This window comes from Mesoplodon densirostris, chromosome 11, assembly GCF_025265405.1.
Source record: "Mesoplodon densirostris isolate mMesDen1 chromosome 11, mMesDen1 primary haplotype, whole genome shotgun sequence".
NCBI classification, from domain to species: Eukaryota; Metazoa; Chordata; class Mammalia; order Artiodactyla; family Ziphiidae; genus Mesoplodon; species Mesoplodon densirostris.
Window position 1 is genome coordinate 32618742 of NC_082671.1, and position 25454 is coordinate 32644195.

The 25454-nt window shown below is 37.1% G+C and overlaps 1 protein-coding gene across 1 annotated transcript in view; it reads left to right on the plus strand.

The window, feature by feature from the left end:
* The window catches only part of PTPRR (protein tyrosine phosphatase receptor type R), a 290101-nt gene that overhangs the window by 222794 nt on the left and 41853 nt on the right, over positions 1 to 25454 (plus strand). The window contains exons 7-8 of the mRNA XM_060112268.1: positions 20658 to 20844; positions 23422 to 23506. Of these exons, the coding sequence (XP_059968251.1) occupies positions 20658 to 20844; positions 23422 to 23506 (272 nt within the window). The remainder of the gene's footprint in view (positions 1 to 20657; positions 20845 to 23421; positions 23507 to 25454) is intronic.

The following is a 25454-nucleotide window of genomic DNA, read 5'->3' on the forward strand; positions in this document are numbered from 1 at the left end:
TGTATGTTTTTATTTGCTAAATCTAGTGACCCTACACCTTGTCATCCCTTGTTAAGAGTCTTTTAGTATGTAAACTCATTTGTATACTTCTTAAGTCCACTCATCATCAGAAATAACCAGTTTTAGAATGAAGTGTCACTGGTATTGCTGAGGACCATTTAGCATGCACAGATGACAGGGTTAGTTGGTATTTAAAGTCATTCTAGTCTTATGTTCTCCCTTGATCTGAAAGGTGATAAATATACATATTTTCTTTGTTCATTATCACATCATTCACAGAAACATGTCCTGGACATCTAATTAAAATGTCATTATTGAATATCTCAGAGGTTAAGAGTTGTCTAGATAAATATTAGGATTTCTATGCTGAGGTCTCTGTTGAAGAGAAATAATGAATTAACTTATAAAACAATATCTGAAGGAGAATAGTTTGTTAGAGAAAAAAGGAATATTCTTGTAGCTGTGGATTAAAAGCCTGTTTTTACATATTCTCCGCTGCCATCTGCCTTGGAGATGTGCTGCTGAAAATATTAAGTTTAGAACATCTTAATTTTTTCTTTACAGTTATAGACGTCATTTGGATGGTAAATTCTTACGGTGAAAACTTAGTGACTACCAGTTGCCTATCCAGAGGGCAGATTGAAGTGGCTTCCATGATAAACCAAAAAAAAAAAAAAAAGTTATTTCATGAATAATGGCTAATATGGTAGATATTCTGTTGCAGCATCTCAAATGCATATGATCTTACATATCCAAAGCAGTTGAAAGAAGCCACCACATACATATGTAAGTGTAGATAATTGAGGCAGGGCCTCAAAGTGGGTATGTGCACCCCAGGAAATGTGCAGACTTGTCCTTGGGGTGTAAAAAAAATATTTAAAAAAATTTGTTTTTATCTTGCCCTTTCCTATTTCAAACCTTGTAAATGTTTTATAATTTGCAGTACACACACACATATAATTTATAAATAAATAAACTTCAGTGGATGTGCACTTACTTTTTTTCACTTACAAGGGTAAACAATAGAAAAAATTGAAAATTACTAATAATTCTACCTGAAAATGGGAGATAGAGTGCAGATATAGTGAAATCAATCCAAGTATTTTATAGTGTGTCCATAATCCCAATATTCTAATGACTCTATCCTGTTTTAAAGTCTTAGAAGCTGATGGAGGGGGAAATTAAAGTTGTAAAGAGGTTGCTTTTTGTAATTCTTAAGTAACAAAGCTAATTTACTTTCACCGTACTTGATATATACCAGACACTTATATTAATTATATCTCTCATAATTGTTCCTACAAGTACATTTGCACAAATAAACAAAGATATAGTTCAAGAGTATCCATTGTAACATTGTTGTTTTGTTTTGTTTTGTTTTGTCTTTTTGGTTTTTTTTTAAATAATTCACTGTTTTGGTTTTTTTTTTGTTGTTTTTTTTTTGTTTTTTTTTTTTTTTGCGGTATGCGGGCCTCTCACTGTTGTGGCCTCCCCCGTTGCGGAGCACAGGCTCCGGACGCGCAGGCTCCGGACGCGCAGGCTCAGCGGCCATGGCTCACGGGCCCAGCCGCTCCGCGGCATATGGGATCCTCCCAGACCGGGGCACGAACCCGTATCCCCTGCATCGGCAGGCGGACTCTCAACCACTTGCGCCACCAGGGAGGCCCTTGGGGGGTTTTTTAATTTACTTATTTTATTTATTTTTGGCTGCATTGGGTCTTCGTTGTTGCACATGGGCTTTCTCTAGTTGTGGTGAGCAGGGGCTACTCTTCGTTGCAGTGCACAGGTTCTAGGCACACAGGCTTCAGTAGTTGTAGCACGTGGGCTCAGTAGTTGTGGCTCACAGGCTCTAGAGCTCTGGCTTAGTAGCTGTGGTGCATGGGCTTAGTTGCTCCGTGGCATGTGGGATCTTCCCAGACCAGGGCTTGAACCCGTGTCCCCTGCATTGGCAGGCAGATTCTTAACCACTGTGCCACCAGGGAAGCCCTGTAACATCGTTTTTAATAGCAAAAAGAATTGGAGGTAAATAGCTATCATTAGATATTCATCAACACATATACATCATCATATATTTATTATTTATGAAATCTACATTGTTACTCTAATAAGATAAGCTTTCTAATATATAATGGAAAATGGAAAAATAGTTGCAAAACTGTATGAAATTTTATGATCCAATATATTTTAAAAACCATACACGTTTCTCTTTGTAAATGCACTGATAATTTCAGAAAGAGTACATAAGAACCTGAACAGTGGTGAGCTCTGAAAAGTAGAACCAGAAAATCAGGAGATGTGAGGAACTAAGGGGGAAGGCACTTTTTTTTCCATTTTTTTATTTGAAAACTTTACTATAAGTACATATTAATTTTATAATTGTTAATGTTTTCAAAATTAAATAAGTTATTGCTTTCTTTGAATTAATAGATATTTATAGCATAGGTATGTCTACTCAAGATAAAATGAAGTGGAAGTGGAACAGTAACCACATTATTTGAATGATAATGTAAGTAGACACAGTCTTTAAGGCCAGGAATATAGCCTTGAGTGTCTATGTAAGAATAACCAAGCAGTGACAAAACTACACTTCAATCTATGCTACGCGGACATAGCTTTAATTAGCATCCCTCATGTGATTCTTGATATTACACTGGCTTCTTTTATTATGATATATCTCATTTACAAATATATACAGTATTACAATATGAAATCTAAGCTTCTACCATCAAGCTTAATTAATAAAACATTTTATTATAAATACAATAGGAACTCTGGTTGCTTTTAACTAATCTAATTCCCCTCCTTATCCCTCAAAGACAATCACTATTCTACATTTGGTGTTTAATCGCTCCCATAACTATTCTTACACTTTTACTTGATAAATATGTATCATATATATAGCATAATATATAGTGTATATCATAAATAATATATAAAATATAAACAATATATAGTATAATTTTTCATAAACTCTATACAAATGGTACCCCAAAGTATGTATCTTTCTGCCTTACTGCATCTCAAATACCTAAATATAAGAGCTAAAACTGTAAAGCTCCAAGAAAACATAGGCGTAAGTCTTCATTACCTTGGATTAGGCAATGATTTCTCAGTTATGACACCAAAAACACAACAACTAAAGAAAAAAATAGGTAACTTGGACTTCATCAAAATAAAAATGTTTGTGCTTCAAAAGAGAGTATGTAAGTCAGGGTTCTCCAGAGAAACAACTAATAGGATGTATTTATACACACACACACACACACACACACACACACACATATATATATATATATATATATATAAAGAGATTCATTATAAGGAATTGGCTCACGTGATTATGGAAGCTCGCAAGTCCCAAGATCTGTAGGGTGAGTAGGCAAGCTGGAGACCCAGAGAGCTGACGTAGTTCCAGTATGTAGGCTGGCAGATTTGTGACCCAGGAAGAGTCAGTGTTTCAGTTCAAGTCCAAAGGCAGGAACAAATTGATTTCCTAGTTCAAAGGCTGTCAGGCAGGAAGAATTCTCTATTAATTAGGAGAAGTCAGCCTTTTTGTTTTACTCAGAACTTCAACTGATTGGATGAGACCCACTTATATTATGGAGGGAAAGAAGGCAATCTGCTTTACTCAGTCAACTGATTTAAATGTTAATCTCACCCCAGAACACCTAGAATGATGACTGACCAAATATCTGGGCATCCCCTGGCACAGTCAAGCTGACACATAAAATTAACGATCACAGATACTCTCAAGAAAATAAAAAGGCAATGCACAAAATTGGAGAAAATATTGGCAAATCATATATCTGATAAGGGTCTAGCATCCAGAATGTATAAATAACTTTTCAACTCAAAAATAAAAAAACAAATAACCCAGTTTTAAAATGGGCAAAGGGTTTGAATAGACATTTCTCCATAGAAGACACTGTATACAAGTCACCAGTAAGCACATAAGGAGATGCTCAACCTCATTAGTCATTAAGGAAATGCAATCAAAACCAAATAACAGACCACTTCACACCCACTAGGATAGCTTCAATCAAAACTATAGACAATAGCAAGCATTGGCAAGGATGTGGGGAAATTAGAGCCCTCATATATTGCTGGTGGAAATGTAAAATGGTGCAGCCACTTTGGAAAAACATTTCGCAGTTTCTCATAAAGTTAAACCTAGAGTTACCATACGACCAAGCAATCCCACTCCAACCTGTATACACAGGAGAAATGAAAACATATGGCCACAGACAAAAAATCTTGTACACAAATGTTCCTAGCAGGATTATTCATAACAGCCAAAAGTGGAAACAATCCAAATGTCCATCAACTGATAAATGAATAAATAAATGTGGTATAGCCATACAATAGAATATACTGTGCCATAAAAAAGAATGAAGTACTGATAGCTACTACAACATGGATGAACCTTGAAAACATTAAGCTAAGTGAAAGAAGTCAGATGCATAAGTCCATATGTTGTATGATTCCATTTATATGAAATGTCCAAAATAGGCAAATTCATAGACACAGAAAGTAGATTAGTGGTTTCCAGGGACTGCGAAAAGGAGGAATGGGGAGTAATATCTAATGGGTAGGGAGTTCCTTTTGGGGTGAGGAAAATGTTATACAGTTGACTCTTGAACAACACAGGTTTCAGCTGCACAGGTCCTCTTGTACAAGGATTTTTTTTCAATAAATACATGGATTTTCCTATGTTGTTCAAGGGTCAGCTTGTAAAATTGATTATTGTGATGTTTACACAACATATAAACTGTACTAAAAACTACTGAATTGCACACTTTAAAAAAGCAAACGTTATGGTATGTAAATTACACCTCAATAACAAGGGGGAAGTATATATAACTTTAATTTTATAGCAAAATGTTGGCTATTTCTAGAAAATTAGTTGGATGGTGCTTCTGACATTTTTTTCACTTTATTTGATTTGGTTGAAATGTGCTAATTTAGAACATTTTTATTTATGGAAAAGGAAAGGGATGTATTTCCTACAACAAGTATAAAAGTATCCTTTACATGACAAATTTCAGTTCACTCTTAAAAATGTGTATGGCATTTTGCATTCCAGAAATATTTATTTTTTACCAGTCCATCTGCTCCTTGAACATAATATAGATAATAAAACACAGAATCCAAAGTAAGAATTCTTTACTTTGTCTGGTATGCATGATATCTCTCCTTGGGTGAATGGCTATTCTATTTTCAGAGTTATCTTGCACTTATTTCATCTGACAGTGGATAAGAGAAGACCCAGAAATAAAAATGAATTATTATGAATGGCATCAGATCAACAAACCCCAGTTACTTGAGGGGGGAAGTCTTGTTTTAACTATTAGAAACTTTGTTCAATAATTTATATTTAAACATCTATCCTTGTGACTGATAACATGATTGTGTATTTATGTTGGCAAGAATGAGCTCATCATGATCAAGTGCCACTCTCTTCGTTTATCACTAACACAACTCTTCCAGGTAATTGAGGCCTTCCTTCCACCTGAGAATTGATGGCACTTTAGATAAAATCCATGGTCACAAAGTAACCCAGCAAAATCATTTACTCTTCACTGGCCAAGAGGAAGCAACTCCCTACTCCGAAATTCCAAGGTGAAAGGCCAATGACTTTAGCTGGCCACCATCATCCTGGTTTATTCCTAAAGCATTTGAACTGACCAAAGCCCACGACTGCATTGCTGGGTGGTGCACTTTTAAATGAACACTGAACAAACACAGGAATGTATATTTAAATAAATTACTGTTCTTGGATAAACATCTGGGGAAGCTCTGGAGGCAGTAGATTTTCATAATTTTGGCTGAGTTCATTTTAGGTAAAGGGAGACCATGATGGACTCCAGCTAAAGACTTAAGACACCTGCTTCTCACATCAAATAACTGAGAAGGACTTCTAGAAGCTTTCAGATAGACATTAAATTGAATTACTTTTTCAAAATATCTAATTCTTCCCATTACATGTGACATTTTTCTTTGTGAAATTTTAATTTTATGAATGTTCTTCTCCAGCGATTAAAAGGAACTTCAAGGGTTTGGTATAAAGCAATGTGCTCTTAAAGATAAATAAATATTCTCTACCCCTATAACTTCCTAGTCATTATTCTATTCTATAACAGGCAGCAAAATATTTGAATCTTCTATGTAGGTTTCTTTCCTGAGATGTACTATCAACATTCACTCTAGCTGCAGCCAGAGGTGAAAATACTTACAGCTCTACTACATTTTTGCACTTAAATTCTCTTACATACAGACTTAGCAATATCAGTTATGTTGCTTTATAGCTATATTTCATATTGTACAACTGAGGTATAAAACTGTGCCTTCATTGCTAGTTAAAACTTAAAAAGTAGTCTTAAACTAAAAAGCAGCTAGATTTCTGTAAGAATTGCAGAGTTTGGTTTAAAAAACTTGGGCTGAACCACCAGATGTTGTTTAAAAAACTAAAGAATCTGAGAAGCTGTATATTTTTTGATGATTGGCATTTTAGCTGGGCTGTATGGATCATTGTAATCATGTGTGTCATTTCTGGTCTTGAAAGTAAGCAAATGTATTTAATTCAGTTGTAATGTTCAGTACTAAAAGGGTTCTTTGGTAATTGGTTACTTCAAGAGACAGGGAGTTATTAATTGTATTGTGTTACTTAGAAAACATCATTGTGTGAGTGTGTATGTATGTATGTTTGTATATAAATCAGCTAAAATTCAAAGAAAGATTTCTCATTTCAGAAAGAATGGTTTATTCATTGACACTTATTAATGTTTCCTCAGCATCATCTTTTTCTTAACATATGAACTTGGAAAAAGTAAACTTGGGAACTAAAATTAGAGCTACCATCATTTTGTTCTTTTGTTAAAAGGGAAACAGCCTCCTCACCATGAGTGACAGTCAAAACAATACCAAATGCCAAAAAAAGAGAAAAAATTAATCATACTTGGATACAAGACAAAGCACTACTTTTTTTTCTCTTTTTTACAAATGAAATCACCATAGCACTTTAGGATGTTAATGCTCAGATGTCATTGATATTCATTAAGACTCAAACTAAATATCCACTGTAACATTTACAGTACCTAAATAAGCTTGGCTCTCCATTTTAAATTTTCAAACTCCTGTTTAACATGATTTCTCATTTCCCCTGTTTTCAGAGGGTTGGAAAAGCCAGCGGAGCACAGTAATTACACATAGAATTACCGTAACCAATTCATTTGCAACTATTTATACAGGCATATGACAAAGGTGTTGCTTTCCATGTGTTCAAGACTAGATACAGAGGGAAGACTAAAGTCAAAATCTTTGCCCTCAAGGAATTCACACTTTAGGATATATCATTTCTAGTGAATATGATATTACTAGAGACATTTTGGAAAAAAATTGTTAAGAGGATTCAGAGGGAAAAGACCATAGCATTTGGGCAAGTGCATTTCAGACATAGAAAGCAGAGTTGCAGGTTGATTGGCCTGCCTGGAACACAGATCTAGATAAGGATGTGAGAGGAGATGAGGCTGGGGAAATATACAGAGAATAGATGAGAAAGCAATTCATGTCCAAGGGCAGCTATACATGGATTTTATTATCATATTTTCAGTATTCAAACATCATTCTGGTGAAATCTGGAACAAAATGCATTGGACTAGGAGATTTTAGAGTTAGGAAAGTTTGCTAGGAAGCTACTGCAAAGGTCTGAACAAGAGATGAAGAGGGTCTAAGCTAATTCAATGTCAGTGAGCCCCAAGAGTCAGTCTTCATGTTTCTTCCATTCTCCATGTATCCAGTGATTTATCCAAACTCAGAGATTTTGAGTTAGTTTTTAAAACTCCTTGACCTAAAAATAATCATGGAAAGGTACAAACATTAGATTCAAGGATATTGATTTGTAGTCTTGTCTATAATGGTGAAAAACTGAAAACAACTTAGTGTCCAAAAATAAGGTATTAGTTAAGTAAACTATGACACATCCATTGGAGGGCAGAGTCAAGATGATGAACTAGGAGGACATGGAATTCACGTCTCCACACAACTAGGGCACCTACCAGGCACTGGTGGGGGACCAAGGACACCTAAGGGGATGGGAGGAATCCCCAGCGACCACTTGCGGAATCTTGGTTCCTAGGCCAGAGGTTGGGCCTGAGCTCCTGAGGTGGCAGCTCTGAGTCCAAACTGCTGGACTAACAGAGAACCACAGACCCCAGGGAGTATTAATTGGAGTGAGGCCTCTCGGAGGTCCTCATCTCAGCACCAAGACCCAGCTCTATCCAACTGCCTGCAAAATCCAGTGCTGGTCGCCTCAGGCCAAACAACCAGTAAGGCAGGAATACAGCCCCACCCATCAAAAAAAAAAGAATGAAACGACAAGAAAATATGTTACAGACAAAGGAGCAAGGTAAAAACCTACAAGACCAATAAATGAAGACGAAATAGGCAACCTACCTGAAAAAGAACTCAGAGTAATGAAAAAAAGATGATCCCAAATCTCAGAAACAGAATGGAGAAAATACAAGAAACATTTAACAAGGATCTAGAATAACTAAAGACCAAACAAACAGTGATGAACACAATAACTGAAATTAAAAATACTCTAGAAGGAATCAATATCAGAATTGCTGAGGCAGAAGAATGGATAAGTGAGCTAGAAGATAAAACAGTGGAGATAACTGCAAGGGAGCAGAATAAAGAAAAAAGAATGAAAATAATTGAGACCTCTGTCTCAGAGACCTCTGGGACAACATTAAATGCACCAACATTTGAATTATAGGGGTCCCAGAAGAAGAAGAGAAAAAGAAAGGGTCTGAGAAAATATTTGAAGAAATTATAGTCGAAAACTTCCCCAACATGGGAAAGGAAAGAGTCAGTCAAGTCCAGGAAGCACAGAGAGTCCCATACAGGATAAACCCAAAGAGAAACACACCGAGACACATATTAATCAAACTATCAAAAATTAAATACAAAGAAAAAATATTAAAAGCAGCAAGGGAAAAGCAACAAATAACATACAAGGGAATCCCCATAAGGTTAACAGCTGATCTTTCAACAGAAACTCTGCAAGTGGAGGAGGAGCTTCAAGATGGCAGAAGAGTAAGATGCAGAGATCACCTTCCTCCCCACAAATACATGAGAAATACATCTACACGTGGAACAGCTCCTACAGAACACCTACTGAATGCTGGCAGAAGACCTCAGACCTCCCAACAGGCAAGGAACTCCCCACGTACCTGGGTAGGGCAAAAGAAAAAAGAAAAAACAGAGACAAAAGATAGGGACGGGACATGAACCAGTGGGAGGGATCCGTGAAGGAGGAAAAGTTTCCACACACTAGGAGCCCCTTCGCGGGCGGAGACTGCGGGTGGCGGAGGTGGGGAGCTTCGGAGCCACAGAGGAGAGCGCAGCCATAGGGGTGCGGAGGGCAAAGCGGAGAGATTCCCGCACAGAGGATCGGTGCCGACCAGCACTCACCAGCCCGAGAGGCTTGTCTGCTCACCCACCAGGGCGGGCGGGGGCTGGGAGCTGAGGCTTGGGCTTCGGAGGTCGGATCCCAAAGAGAGGACTGGGGTTGACTGCGTGAACACAGCCTGAAGGAGGCTAGTGAGCCACAGCTGACCGGGAGGGAGTCCGGGAAAAAGTCTGGAGCTGCCGAACAGGCTAGAGACTTTTTCTTGCCTCTTTGTTTCCTGGTGCGCGAGGAGAGGGGATTAAAAGCGCCGCTTAAAGGAGCTCCAGAGACAGGCACAAGCTGAGGCTATTAGCGCAGACCCCAGAGATGGGCATGAGACCCTAGGGCTGCTGCTGCAGCCACCAAGAAGCCTGTGTGCAAGCACAGGTCACTATCACCACGTCCCCTCCCAGGAGCCTGTGCAGCCCACCACTGCCAGGGTCCCGTGATCCAGGGACAACTTCCCCAGGAGAACACATGGTGCTCCTCAGGCTGGTGCAATGTCACACCGGCCTCTGCCGCCACAGGCTTGCCCCGCACTCCGTACCCATTTCTCCCCCTGGCCTGAGTGAGCCAGAGCCCCCTAATCAGCTGCTCCTTTAACTTCATCCTGTCTGAGTGAAGAAGAGATGCCCTCAGGCGACCTACACGCAGAGGCAGGGCCAAATCCAAAGCTGAATCCCAGCAGCTGTGCGAACAAAGAAGCGAAAAGGAAATCTCTCCCAGCAGCCTCAGGAGCAGCGGATTAAATCTCCACAGTCAACTTGATGTACCCTGCATCTGTGGAATACCTATATAGACAACAAATGATCCCAAATTGAGGAGGTGGACTTTGGGAGCAATGATACATTTTTTTTTTCCCTTTTTCTCTTTTTGTGAGTGTGTATGTGTATGCTTCTGTGTGTGATTTTGTCTGTATAGCTTTGCTTTTACCATTTGTCCTAGGGTTCTGTCTGTCTGGTTTTTTTGTTTGTCTGTTTGTTTGTTTTAGTATAGTTTTCAGTGCTTGTTATCATTGGTGGATTTGTTTCTTGGTTTGGTTGTTCTCTTCTTTCTTCTTTTTAATTACTTTAAAAATTTTTTAATACTTATTTTTTGTTTTTTATGTTAATAACTTTTTCATTTTATTTTATTTTAATTTATCTTTCTTTTTTTCTCCCTTTTATTCTGAGTGGTGTGGATGACAGGCTCTCAGTGCTCCAGCCAGGCATCAGGGCTGTGCCTCTGAGCGGGGAGAGCCAAGTTCAGGACATTGGTCCACCAGAGACCTCCCAGCTCCACATAATATCAAATGGCAAAAATCTCCAAGAGATCTCCATCTCAACAACAAGACCAAGATCCACTCAACAACCAGCAAGCTACAGTGCTGGACACCCTATGCCAAACAACAAGCAAGACACCAACACAACCCCACCCATTAGCAGAGAGACTGCCTAAAATTATAATAAGGTCACAGACACCCCAAAACACACTACCAGACGTGGACCTGCCCACCAGAAAGACAAGATCCAGCCTCATCCACCAAAACACAGGCACTAGTTCCCTCCCCCAGGAAGGCTACACAACCCACTGAACCAACCTTAGCCACTGAGGGCAGACACCAAAAACGATGGGAACCACGAATGTGCAGCCTGTGAAAAGGAGATGCCAAACACAGTAAGTTAAGCAAAATGAGAAGACAGAGAAAAACACAGCAGATGAAAGAGCAAGATAAAAACCCACCACACATAACAAATGAGGAGGAAATAGGCAGTCTACCTGAAAAAGAATTCAGAATAATGATAGTAAAAATGATCCAAAATCTTGGAAATAGAATGGAGAAAATACAAGAAACATTTAAAAAGGACCTAGAAGAACTAAACAGCAAATAAACAATCATGAACAACACAATAAATGAAATTAAAAATTCTCTAGAAGGGATCAATCGCAGAATAACTGAGGCAGAAGAACGGATAAGTGACCTGGAAGATAAAATAGTGGAAATAACTATTGCAGAGAAGAATAAAGAAAAAAGAATGAAAAGAATTGAGGACAGTCTCAAAGACCTCTGGGACAATATTAAACGCACCAACATTCGAATTATAGGGGTCCCAGAAGAAGAAGAGAAAAAGAGTCTGAGAAAATATTTGAAGAGATTATAGTTGAAAACTTCCCTAATATGGGTAAGGAAATAGTTAATCAAGTCCAGGAAGCACAGAGAGTCCCATACAGGATAAATCCAAGGAGAAACATGCCAAGACACATATTAATCAAACTATCAAAAATTAAATACAAGGAAAAAATATTAAAAGTAGCAAGGGAAAAACAACAAATAACATACAAGGGAATCCCCATAAGGTTAACAGCTGATATTTCAGCAGAAACTCTGCAAGCCAGAAGGGAGTGGCAGGACATATTGAAAGTGATGAAAGGGAGAAAAACCTACAACCAAGATTACTCTACCCAGCAAGGATCTCATTCAGATTTGACGGAGAAATTAAAACCTTTACAGACAAGCAAAAGCTAAGAGAATTCAGCACCACCAAAACAGCTTTACAACAAATGCTAAAGGAACTTCTCTAGGCAGGAAACACAAGAGAAGGAAAAGACCTACAATAACAAACCCAAAACAATGAAGAAAATGGTTATAGGAACATACAAATTGATAATTACCTTAAATGTAAATGGATTAAATGCTCCAACCAAAAGACCTAGACCAGCTGAATAGATACCAAAACAAGACCTGTATATATGCTCTGTCTAGAAGAAACCCACTTCAGACCTAGGGGTACATACAGACTGATACATACATCCAATGGAGTGCTATATAGTGTTGGCAATTCGTGTGTAAATAAATTTGAAGACACAAGACACAAATAAATATATTTGTGATATATTGCGATATATTTAGTTAAATTTTTAAAAAGCCATAAAAAATATATAGGCTAAAAAATCTAGATTTTTGTCATGCATATATACATGTTTAAAACTTGAAGGACAGACACTTAAAATGTTATTAGCAATTACTCTTCCTGTTGGTATTTTAGGATATTTTTCTGTCTTGTATCTATATTTTTAATTTTCATGGTGACTATGCATTATTTTTGAATCTGAAAAAAGTTATTAAGGTAAGAATTTTAAGGGCTTGAGGAATGAAAAATGTTCCCAACGTAGGTGACCTTTGCATATGTAACACTGCTACTGACTCTTCATCACTAACCAACTTTCCTAACATTACCTTCTTCAAATGTTTATCAGTGTATGCCATATAGCTGCCACACAGCCATGTGTGCATAGAGTGAAATAAGAATTATCACATGATCATTATTAATTACTATAATCATTCCATATTATGTTATATGCCAGTTATTAGGCTAGAAATGTGCATGTATTTTTGCTTCTTTATCTTTTAAAATGTGAACCAATCCTGTGAGTTTTATTATTGTCCCCATTTGCAGATTAAGGAGTCTGAGGCTGAAAGAGCTTAGTGAAGTGCAGAGCATTGATTTAAACTCAGATTCCAAGGTCAATGCTCAAAGAACAATGTAACAAGTTCAATTTATTTTTTTAATGATTGTTTTGATTTTTATTTTTTAAAATAATGAAAGAAGGGTGTAGTAAATTTTGCCTCATGCTGTACATATATAAAAGTTCAGATATCATTGTATGAATTAAAAAATATTTATTTAATCACTCAAAAGGGTCAGGAGTGTTCTACCTAGTGAAACAGGCGCTTTCAAGTAGGGAAATCAATCATTTATCACACCAAAAATGTTCTCTACAGTGTAAGATTTTTCTTTTTACTTTAGAGTGAAATTTGTTTTTCATCTTCCTGGGCCTGGGCCTGGTATCTTTTATACTTAATACATGTCTTCCCTACAGGATTTCCTTTGGGAAATTTTATTATAGACGGTCACAATACCTATTCATTTATTTCAGCTTCTAGAAATTAGTAATACTGCATTTATGTCACCATTTAACTTTCCAAGAGCTTTGAATTTGTCACAGTTTAACTTAGCACTCCATATCCTCTTCTTTTTTTTTTTTCATTTTTTTTAATTTGCCCTCTCATCTGTCAAGAGATCCAGGATAGGGGTTAGCACTATACATAATTTATTTGAAGGTAAAGAGATGGAAGGAAACAGCAAACCATTAATTAATTCCATTACCCTTAGAACTTCAAAATCACAGAATCTGGAATTTCAAAGAACTGTGGAGGCCAGTTAATCTATACATAGTAAAGAATTCCATCTCTGTATTTCGATGTTTTCTCTTTTGTTATTCAAATGAGTTAGAACTTCTTTTTCTTTTCTTTTTCTTTTGTCTTTATTAGAAATCTCCTGGAAAACTAAATATGTGGACAAATTTAATGAGCAAAATTCAGAAAAATCAAGTAGGTGGGCAGGGGTCTTAAGCACACCTTTACAATCAAGCCAAGATTATCAGGTTTGTGATCATTATGATTTTAACACACAGGGAGGAAAGGTTGGCCTGAAGGTCTCAGACTCACAACATTTCAGATCTGGAGAGGACTTCAATATTAAACTTCTTTCTTCTCACCATGTAGGATTAGATGTGTATACTGATAGACAGCTCTGAACAAATTATGCATATTTTTGACAGAACAAAAAAAAATTAAGACTGGAAAAGCTCTCAGAGAACTGTTCGCCTTCATTCTGTACTAAATTATTCTTATAATCTTTAGATGCATATTTTTCCATTCCCGTTTCAAGTACTTTGAGATAAGCAGCTGCCACCATTTCCCACTGAAATGTAATTTCATAGTTCAGTAGTTTCAGAAGTACATCTTTCTGGACTCCAGGCAAAAGGATCACTGTTTCATTTTGTTCTCGTACTCCCATTTCCATTCTTTGTTGGGCACAAAATGAGGGGCCACCCTTGAAGTCTCACTGTTCTTGGTGGCCAAGGTACCGCAAAAAGAGCAGCCATATCTGAGGATTAGAGCCATGGTCACAATGCTGGAAACTGTAGCTTTTCTGCCTAAATCCAGCTTCTGAACTCCAGCATATTGCCCCAACTACCAGGAAAATAAATGCCTAGTTTCTGAGGTATTCCAGCACTCAACTGTTCTTGTATTTTTAGCTTGTATTTTCTTTTCACCTCTTGGTCATTAGGAGCAGTAAGGCAAAAACTGAACAATTTCAACAGATGTTTATATTCTCTTGCTGAAATGAATGTGTGGCCCTGGCCCATAATATTTATACATGTTTTCCTTTTTACTTAATTGTAATTAGCATGCTGTTTATTGCATTCCTTTTACCTTTCCTTAAGAATTTGCTTTTTCCTTCAATTGTTTGCATTGGTATCTTTTGAATTTCCTCCCTCTTATTTATTTTTTGGCATAAATAAAAATTGGTGCTACAGTGGGAGTGTGATAAAGCTTTTCATTATGTTCCCTTTTGTCCAACAGCAATCATAAGGTATAAAAAAATTCTAAACAGTTTGCCAGAGTTACGTAACAAAAAAAGAAGCAAAGTTTTTAATAAGACTTTGTGTTCTTAGTTTTCCGCATTCCGTTTTTATTAAAGGTCCAGATCTCCTTCTGTTATTTTTGTTGATTTTTTTCTCTAAATCCTTTAGATTTTTTGTTCCCATCCCTTAATTTAAATTTTCTCTTAATTTCTTACATTTGTTTTGTCTTCTTTTTGAGATGTCTTTCTGATTCTAGCCTCACTTCTTACCGTTTCGTTTATGGATACTGTGGAGCAGAAGTACATTCTCTTAGTTCAGTAAACTGGTATTTTCTCCTCCAGATCATTAGTCAGGGATAGCTAGTTAAAAACCTAATATTCCCATATTTATAAAACATATCCCTTCTCTAGATTGTTTAGTAAATTGTGTTAGAAACATGGATAACCTATTTGGGGACAAAAAAAAAAAAACCTAGGTTATCCTTACCTTTACCATACCCACAAATAAATTATAAATCGATTAAAAGATTAAGTTTTTTAAAAAAATCTAAACTTCCAGGAGAAGAATTTCTATGGATTTTAAAGCAATGCAAGAAACCACAAAAGAAAAGATTGATACCTTTTCCTTTTTAGTTTAATATTTAATTTGTAGAATTTAATGTGTGTGACTAAATGTAAATATACTTTAAAAAAATCCTTAGTATTTTAAAGCAACAATAAGATGTATATATGCAACAGGGTCTGAAAAATAGTATCTTACTTATCATAGCAATCAATAATAAGTACATTAATGCCACAATATAAACATTAAGAAAGAGCATGAACAGACAGTTCTTAAAAGTAATGACCAACAAATGAACAATAGTCATTTGAAAGTGTTTATCCTCATCTATAACCAAAGAAATAAAAATTAAAACAATAAATCACTGCCAGTACTGCCTATAAAATCACAAAATTGAAACGTCAATTTAAATGTTAGTGATGTTTATGAGACTCTGAGTGGTTTTAATTTCTTTTTTGAAACTCCTAAGTTTTATTAATTAATTTATTTATTTACTTTTGGCTGTGTTGGGTCTTCGTTGTTGTGAGCGGGCTTTCTCTAGTTGCAGCAAGCAGAGGCTACTCTTCGTTGCTTTGCGCGGGCTTCTCATTGCGGTGGCTTCTCTTGTTGTGGAGCACGGGCTCTGGGCACGGGCTTCAGTAGCTGTGGGACGCAGGCTCAGTAGTTGTGGCTCGCAGGCTCTACAGCACAGGCTCAGTAGTTGTAGCGCATGGGCTTAGTTGGTCCATGGCATGTGGGATTGTCCCTGAGCAGGGCTCGAATCCATGTCCTCTGCAATGGCAGGTGGATTCTTAACCACTGCACCACCAGGGAAGTCCCTGAAACTCCTAAGTTTAAAATTTTCTACAATGAACATGTGTTACTTTTTTTTTTGTGTGTGGTATGTGGGCCTCTCACTGTTGTGGCCTCTCCCGTTGTGGAGCACAGGCTCCGGACGCGCAGGCTCAGCGGCCATGGCTCACAGGCCCAGCCGCTCTGTGGCATGTAGGATCTTCCCGGACCTGGGAACGAACCCGCGTCCCCTGAATCGGCAGGCGGACTCTCAACCACTGCACCACCAGGGAAGCCCATGTGTTATTTTTATAACAGAAAAATTAACGCTTTAAAATATATGTGGATGTGTATTTAACCTCTTCTCTCCAACCCAAGACACGACTAAGAAGTGTACACCTTTTAAAGTGGATTCTACTGATTCTGTTTCCTAATTCCACTATATTTCAGTTAACCTAGATATTGGTTGTTCCTTGAAAATAAGAATTAACAAAAGCAGAGATTTTTCCAAGCTAATGACATCCTATGGTAATATTTCATGGCCAGGATAGAAGAGCCCTCATGATAAGGGCTGTTTTTTGGAAAGTGTTTTCTGTAAGGTCAACAGCCTGTACCAGTTTGACTCCATAATTAAACTTTAAGACATTGTCTGAGGCACTGAGGTGAAGTGTTCTGGAATTGTTTAGGGTTCAGGGAAGATGGCTTTGCCATAATAAAAAGAAATTTTAAGAGAAAGAGGTTATCAAGAAGGATGTGTTTTTCTTTAGTGACAAGCTATAGAATCTATCCATTGATTTCAAAATGTTAATCTCACTGTAAAGAATTTTCGAGTTTTTATGAAGATCTCTTAAAATGGATCTCTTAGAGAAGAAGAAGGTGAGAGTTATATAGGACTTTATTCATTATGACCCAAATTTATTAGTAGCCAGGCATCTTATTTAAAAGCAGTTTACTTAAACTATCTGGTTAATCCTTGTAATAATCCTCTGAAGTAGGTACACTGAATTATTCATTTCAAAAAGAAGAGGAAATTGAGATGTACCAAGTCTAAATAGCCAGACCAAAGGTCCACCACAACGACGTGAGAGAGGCAGGGTTTGAGCCCAGACAAGTATGCCTGTAAAGATTGAATTCGTACCTTGAATACTGCACTGTCTCCACATTATAATTCAGTAATCCTAACTTTCCCCCCAGGAACAGACCCCAACTCTACATAGGGCACTGCACAGTCTAACATAATCTTCCCACCTTACCCTTGCTTTTGGGTGGCAAAGCAGAAAGAGCTTGGGTTCTATGTTCTAACTTGGATTGAATCTTTATTCTGCTATCACGTTCCTATTAGTTGTCTCTTCAGTTGTGAAATGGGGGAAAATAATACGTCAGAGGGATGCTCTGAAGATTGAGATACCATATGTGAAAGTGCTTAGAACAGTGCTTGGCAAATAGTAGATGTTGAATAAATAATATTCGTTTCCTTTCTTCCTTCCCTTGACAAACAAAAGTGGTTCTTCCTGACCAAGTCAGTTTGCATGAAAATGCTTCCATGGCTCTCAGTTTATCACAGAATCCTTAGAAAATTTACTCATAAGATCAAAAAGACCTTAGACAGGGATCCCAGAGGCTTTTAATCCTCCAGGTTTCAGCAGAGTATGCTGCGAGAAGCCAAAACAGAGGTTGATATAACTTGATGCTCTGAATTCTCTCTTTTCTGGATTCAGGCAGGCTTTTTTTATACTCTTGTTTCTATGACTCTTGCTTCTCTTTCAACTCTCCTACATAACCCTGCCCCCCGGTTCCAAAATACATTTTACACAACTGAACTCTAGCTCAAACTGCTGATATGAGATTTCTCAAAGATACCTTATCATTTCCTGCTCCCACACTTTTTTTTTTCTGCCAGACTCTCTCTCTGAAATAACCATCTACTCAAAATTTATCTTTTATCTTCAAGACCCAACTCAATTCATCCTCATTCATACATCTGCTCTGACCACTCTGGACAGAAGAGACCTCACTTTCTACTAAACCACTGTAGCACTGAGTATCCCTCAGTTCACAAGTTTGTACATACTTTTGTATTTTAGGGCTGAAAAAGGACTGAATGGAATAGTGGTTTAAAATGGCATCTGATTAGCAGTCCCCTAAGCTGCTTCTCCCAGCTCCTTACTCAACTGTCTATGTAACCGGCAAAAGTCAAATTCTCACAAATACACTAAAATCTAAGACCAATAGGCAAACTATTATCAGAATTAGGAAGGAATTTCTGCAATTTAAAGGCCAAAAGAACTGGATTGAGAAACTTTAAAAACCACTTTCCCATTAAAAATAGATTAAAATTCTTGGCCTGAAAGGAGAACCACCTTTTGCTCCTCCTCAGCTGTTTCCCCCCTACTCAGAAAGAAAGGGGGGAGCCCTGTCAGTCACTACGAGCAGCCACCAAAAAGAAAACATGGTGGGGGGCAACCATCCCTCTTATCAGGTAGGTAATATTTTATGGGGTGTCCAAAATGCTGTCCCCTAATCCCTAGTACAGTGATTCAAAAGAGTTAAAAATAATAATAGAAACTAGAAAAAGATTTTCAAGAACATGCCAAGAAAAAAAAAAAGCAGGTATGTCAATATTATTTTTTTTAATCAGATGTGAGGGGTGGAGGGAGGATGAATTGGATGAAAGTGGTCAAAATATACAAACTTTCAGTTATAAGATAAATATGTACTAGAGATGTAATGTACAACATGATGACTATGGTTAACACTGCTATGTGGTATACAGTATTTGAAAGTGTTAAGAGAGTAGTTCCTAAGAGTTCTTATCACAGGAAAAACTTTGTTTTATGTATCTATATGATGTGATGAATGTTAACTGAACTTAGTGCATAATCATTTTATAATATATGTAAGTCAAACACCTTAAACTTAACACAATGCCATATGTCAATTGGGTCTCAATAAAACTGGGAAGCAAAAGCCAAATGTGAGGCCAAACATAAAATTAATGAGAAAGTATTTGATACTGATAAAATTTACAGTGAAGATATAATTATGAATCTCTTCAAATAACATAATGGCTGAATATATAAAGTAAAAACTGTTAGAAATATAAGGAAAAATAACAAAAACCATTACTGTGGAAGAATCACATACATATCTCAGGCTATGAGAAATCCAGTAGGAAAAAAGTAAGGAAAAAAATAGATTGGAATAATATCTTTAATAATATATCATAATATAATATATAAGGTGCTATATATGTACATATGTGCTTATATATGATATATAGAGATATATGTCAATAGATACATAGATAGATAACCAAAGCAGCTGCCAGCAAAGGTATGTATGAAATATTTAGAAAATTTTTTATAGTATTTGTCTCAAAGAAAGAATCAAGAAATTCCAGTAATTAGAAATCCATTCATTGATTTCCATGTACTCTTACTAGACATTAATAAGGACAATAAATGGGCAAACACTTATGTTACCATTGAGTTAAAGCAAGAATTAAAACGACAATTACAAACCATTTAGAAATTAACAAAAATGACAACATTATATATCAAACTATAGAATGACACCAAAGCTACACCCAGAAGCAGATTCATAGGAGGAAAGAACTGATATGTTGTTTTTTTGTTTTTTTGTTTTATAAATTCATTTTATTTATTTATTTGGCTGCGTTGGGTCTTTGTTTCTATGCGAGGGCTTTCTCTGGTTGCGGTGAGCAGGGGCCACTCTTCATCGCGGTGCGCGGGCCTCTCACTGTTGTGGCCTCTCCTGTTGCGGAGCATAGGCTCCAGATGCGCAGGCTCAGTAGTTGTGGCTCACGGGCCCAGCTGCTCCGCGGCATGTGGGATCTTCCCAGACCAGGGCTCGAACCCGTGTCCCCTGCATTGGCAGGCAGATTCTCAACCACTGCGCCACCAGGGAAGCCCCCTGATATGTTTTTGTTTACTGGATTTTTTGTTGTATGTTCTAACAATTTTGCATTTCTTAAAATTAAGCTGTAGCCACTTCAATATTTCCTGAGGTAGTGTTCCATACATGTAAAATACCATTCAAAGGAAGTAATATGCTGGGCCTAGTATCTTGTTGTTTTCTCTCTACTCACATTTGTTTTGACCTGTATTTGCCAGTTCTCCATTCCTCAATTCAAATGCTGTGTTTACTTTTCCTAAATTTTTCACTTAATTTATTAGCCATGTTATTATTTCTGTAGCAACTATACCCCTTAATAAACTATAGTGCATTTTCTCAATTCAGAGTTATTTCCAACAACAAAACTGTCAGTTTCTTAAGAAACTATGAGTAGTTGCTATAGTCAATTATGGTACCATAAAAGAAGATATTGGGTCCTTATTTCTGTAATAGTTCTCACTGAATTATATGTATGTACAGAAAGACAAACTGATATGCTCACAATAATTCATGCAGTATTTAAACCTAATAACATTTTTCTCCAATGTAGACGAGGGTCCAACGTATCTCTTACCCTGGACATGAGTAGCTTGGGGAATGTTGAACCCTTTGTGGCCACACCAACCCCACGGGAGAAGGTAGCAATGGAGTATCTGCAGTCAGCCAGCCGTATTCTCACAAGGTCACAGCTCAGGGACGTCGTGGCAAGTTCACATTTACTCCAAAGTGAATTCATGGTGAGCCTGCTATTTATGATTCACTCTTCAGTAGGTGCTTTGATATACTAGGCACTAGAGGCACATTCTAAAATGACACTGTCTTCCACTCAGGCAACTTATGGTAAAATGGTTATAGTTCAAAAGGTTAAGTGCAAGGATTTTAGATCCACCCTGCATCTCATCAACTATTGGTAAGTGTTCAAACTAGAATGTGAATTGAGGCAGAGTATATAAGGGCTGGCCAGGCAAAGTGACAAGAAGGAGCTGAGCATTCCAGGATGAAAGAACAGCCTTGCTGTCACTGTTCGGGAAATGAAATTGTGCAGTTTGACAGGAGCATTGAAGTTAAGGTGGGAAGTGACAGAAACTGAGTTTCAGATATAAAAGAAACCCAAGTCTTAATACATATTTAAGGGTTTGGACTTATCTTGTGTTTTAAAAAGATCACTATCTGCAGTAGAGTCAGCATTAGAAAGAGGTATTTTGGAGACTGTAGAGATAATCCTGTGGAGCTGTGATGGTCAAAACTAAAAGAGTAGCAGTGAAAATTTGGGAGGATCTATAGGCACCTACAAGGAGTGGGCTTAATAGGCTAAGGCAGCCAAGAAAAAGTCAGGGATGACACCCCCATTTTTAGACTTGAGCAACAGCGTGCATGTATTGTCATTTAATGAAATAAGGAACACAAGAGGAAGACCCAATGTGAGCTAAAAATGATGGTGAGTTTCATTCAGCTAAAAATGATGCCGACCCATCAATGTTGCTGGTGATAATGCATGAACACACATTTCAATCTAGAGAGCATGGAGACAGATTAGACCTTCTTAGGTCTCATTGTTGCCCAAGGGGAATATCCATTTTATAGAACCCCTTGCATCTTAAAGCAGTTGTACATTTAAGCCATAGCTGTTGGGTATAATAAGTTCACAACTTCAGGGTCAGTTCAGGTGTTTGCAGCCACCCTAATGATGAAAGAGACAATAGGTTAGATCTATCAGCTTCATCAACTATTATTAAAATACAAGCATGTTGTTTTAAAAATTAGACTTCATAGCATATCATCTTTTATGTATGAAAAAAATGAGAACTGGGAGGAATAAAAGAACCAGTCAATGATCACATAAGTGGCCAAGGGTACACCTAGTATTCTTTTCTACAACCACAGATAGCTCTTTGTTCTATGAGATAAGCCCTTAACACAGTCTACTTCCCTGAGAGATGAGGCCAACAAGGAATGCTGAGGAGAGAGATAATGCTGGAAGATGACACATTTGTCAGTGTGTGTCAGAAAACAGGAAAGATCGGGGAGGAATAAAGATATTCACGGCTTTGCTAAAACAGACTAACTTGTTGGAAATTACCAAGCATGAACATGTGGTTTCTACTGAACATTCAACAATTTTGCTTATTTTAGTAACTAGGAACTGAGAACTTACAACATTTAGTTGGAGCAGAGAGTAGGAATAAATATCGTAAATACCTAAAATAATGCAAGCTTAGGAAACAATATTTTAAAAGTAAGCTACTCCTCTCAATGGACCGAGTCTTAAACTCACAGTAGTCAGGCTTTTCTTGAATTTTCAGATTGACTGAAAGCAAGGACAATTTAAATAAATTTGTAGATAATTTCTTTCATTTCAATGAATATTAAGCTGTCAAGTTCTATTTTCTGTAGGAGAAAGTGTAGATAACAAAAATATTATTTTATGTGATATAAGGACAAAAGGTATTTTAATGCACATTGACCTTATCGAAGCAATCCTTTGCAGAATTTTAAGTTAGAAAACATACTATTTTGTATAATCAACTCCTTAAATATTTGTTTAGACCCTTTTGAAAACGTTGGCTTTTTGTTTCCTTTGGCCCAGTCAGCATCAGACGCCCACCTTTTCTGTCTAACACACAGAGCAACTTCTGCTTTAATTGTTCCCTCCTCCATCCTTTGACATATATTCTGACTTAATAAAAATGTTTGTGTTCTTGTTAAGTGTGAGAGGACAGTGCCTAAATGCCCTTCACTACAAATGTTGCATTTACAATCACAAATGGAACAGTACAATTATAAACCATTTCTTAATCCAAAAAAATGCATCATATCATCATCACTTAAATCAGCAAAAATGCCCTTTATATTTACCATTTCGGGAGGAAGGTTTTCATAATCCTAAAAGAGTCACAATTATTGTTAAAAGAGAATCTATCATAATAAAATTTTTGGTACTGAATCTACACAAAGATAGGAAGAAATCTGAATACACTGTTTAAGAAAAAACAATTTTTCAGCTGCCTGTTTATATATTTCCAGCAATTATGTTAGAACAGGATTCTTAAAACCTAACCAAAGTTTTCTATGTCTCTTTAAGAACTACATATCAAATAATGCTTTCTAACACACAAAGCCATTTCTTGGAGTCAGCTTGTCAGGGTGCAGCTGATGTGTTTATGAAGGGAAGGGAGTTGGTCAACCAGAGGTGGTAGTCTGTTGTTTCATAAATGACTTTGAAGTCCAGTAGAGCTCTGGATCAGATGGCCCCCCGTGAAGATTTTCTTTGTGACAGCATTAAATACAGTATTTGATATCATTTATTTTTGCAGGAAATACCAATGAACTTTGTGGATCCCAAAGAAATTGACATTCCATGTCATGGAACTAAAAATCGCTATAAGACCATTTTGCCAAGTAAGTTTCTTGAATTAAATAGTTTGTGTTGTAAAGCGCAAGCCTTCCCCATCCACCCCTACCTCACCATTTCCCATCCTCACAACTTCCATATACACACCAAATTTGGAATTGCAAACACATCTCAAGACTAATAATTGTTAAAGTGGAATTCCCTGGTGGTCCAGTGGTTAGGACTCTGTGCTTTCACTGCCAGGGCCTGGGTTCCATCCCTGGTCAGAGAACTAAGACCCCACAAGTGGTGCAGCCAAAAAAAAAAAAAAAGACTAATAATCATTAAAGTGGTCTAAGGTTAATAACTTTTCTTGTATTACTCTTAAAATAATGGTCTGCTCATAATTTCAGTAGACACATGGTTCTAAAACTTTACTGTGGCACACATTATGGTCAATTGACTTTCACTAAGGGTGTCAAACAATTCAGTGGGGAAAGGCAAGTCTTTTCAATAAGTGATGCTGAAACAACTGGGTAGCCATATGCAAAAAAACCTGAAGTTGGACCCTGCCCCACATACAAAAATTACATTTTTGCATACAAAAATTAATTCAAAATGGATCAGAGGCCTAACTGTAAGAGCTAAAACTATAAAACTTTTCACATAAAACAGATGTAAATCTCATGACCTTGAATTAGTCAATGATTTCTTAGATATGACACAAAAGTATAAGCAACAAAAGAAAAAAATAGGTAAATTGAACTTGAACAAAATTTCAAAGTTTTGTGCTTCGAAGGACACCATCAAGAAACTAAAAAGATGATAATGACACAAAATGGGAGAAAATATTTATAAATTATACATCTAATAAAAGACTTGTATGTATAATATATAAAGAACTCTTATAACTCAATTATAAAAAGACAAATAGCCCAATTTTAAAATGAGCAAGGGACTTGAATAGACATTTCTCCATAAAAGATACACAAATGGCCAATGAACATATGAAAAGATACTCAACACAATTAGGCATCAGGGAAATCAAAACCGAAGTGAGATAACACTTCATAACCACATGATTATAATAAAAAAGATGATAGAAAATGTTAGCAAGGATGTAGAGAAATTGGAACCGTCATACTTTGATGGTAAGGATGTAATATGGTACAGCTACTGAGGAAACAGTCTGGTAGTTCCTCAAAAGGTAAAACCTAAAGTTACTATATGACTCAGACTTCCTACTCCTAGGTATATGCACAAGAGAAATAAAAACAAGTATCCACACAAAAGCTGTACACAAATATTTGTAACAGTATTATCTGTAATAGCCCAAAGAGTGGAAATAACCACAGTATCCATCAACTGATGAATGGATAAATAAAATGTAGTATATTCACACAACATAATATTATTCAGCAATAAAAAGTAATGAGGTACAGGACTTCCCTGGTGGCACAGTGGTTAAGAATCCACCTGCCACAGGAATAAAGACACAGATGTAGAGAATGGACTTGAGGACACAGGGAGGGGGAAGTGTAAACTGGGACGAAGTGAGAGAGTGGCATGGACATATATACACTACCAAATGTAAAATAGCTAGTGAAAAGTAGCCACATAACACAGGGAGATCAGCTTGGTGCTTTGTGACCACCTAGAGGGGTGAGATAGGGAGGGTGGGAGGGAGACACAAGAAGGAGGGGATATGGGGATATATGTATATGTATAGCTGATTCACTTTGTTATACAGTAGAAACTAACACACCATTGTAAAGCAATTATATTCCAATAAAGATGCTAAAAAAAAAAAAAAAGAAACCTCCTGCCAATGCAGCGGACACGGGTTACAGCCCTGGTCCAGGGAAGGTCCCACACACCGTGGAGCAACTAAACCCGTGTGCCACAGCTACTGAGCTTGTGCTCTAGAGCCACAAATACTGAGCCCTCGTGCCACAACTACTGAAGCCCGAGTGCCTGGAGCCCGGGCCCCACAACAAGAGAAGCCACCTCAAAGAG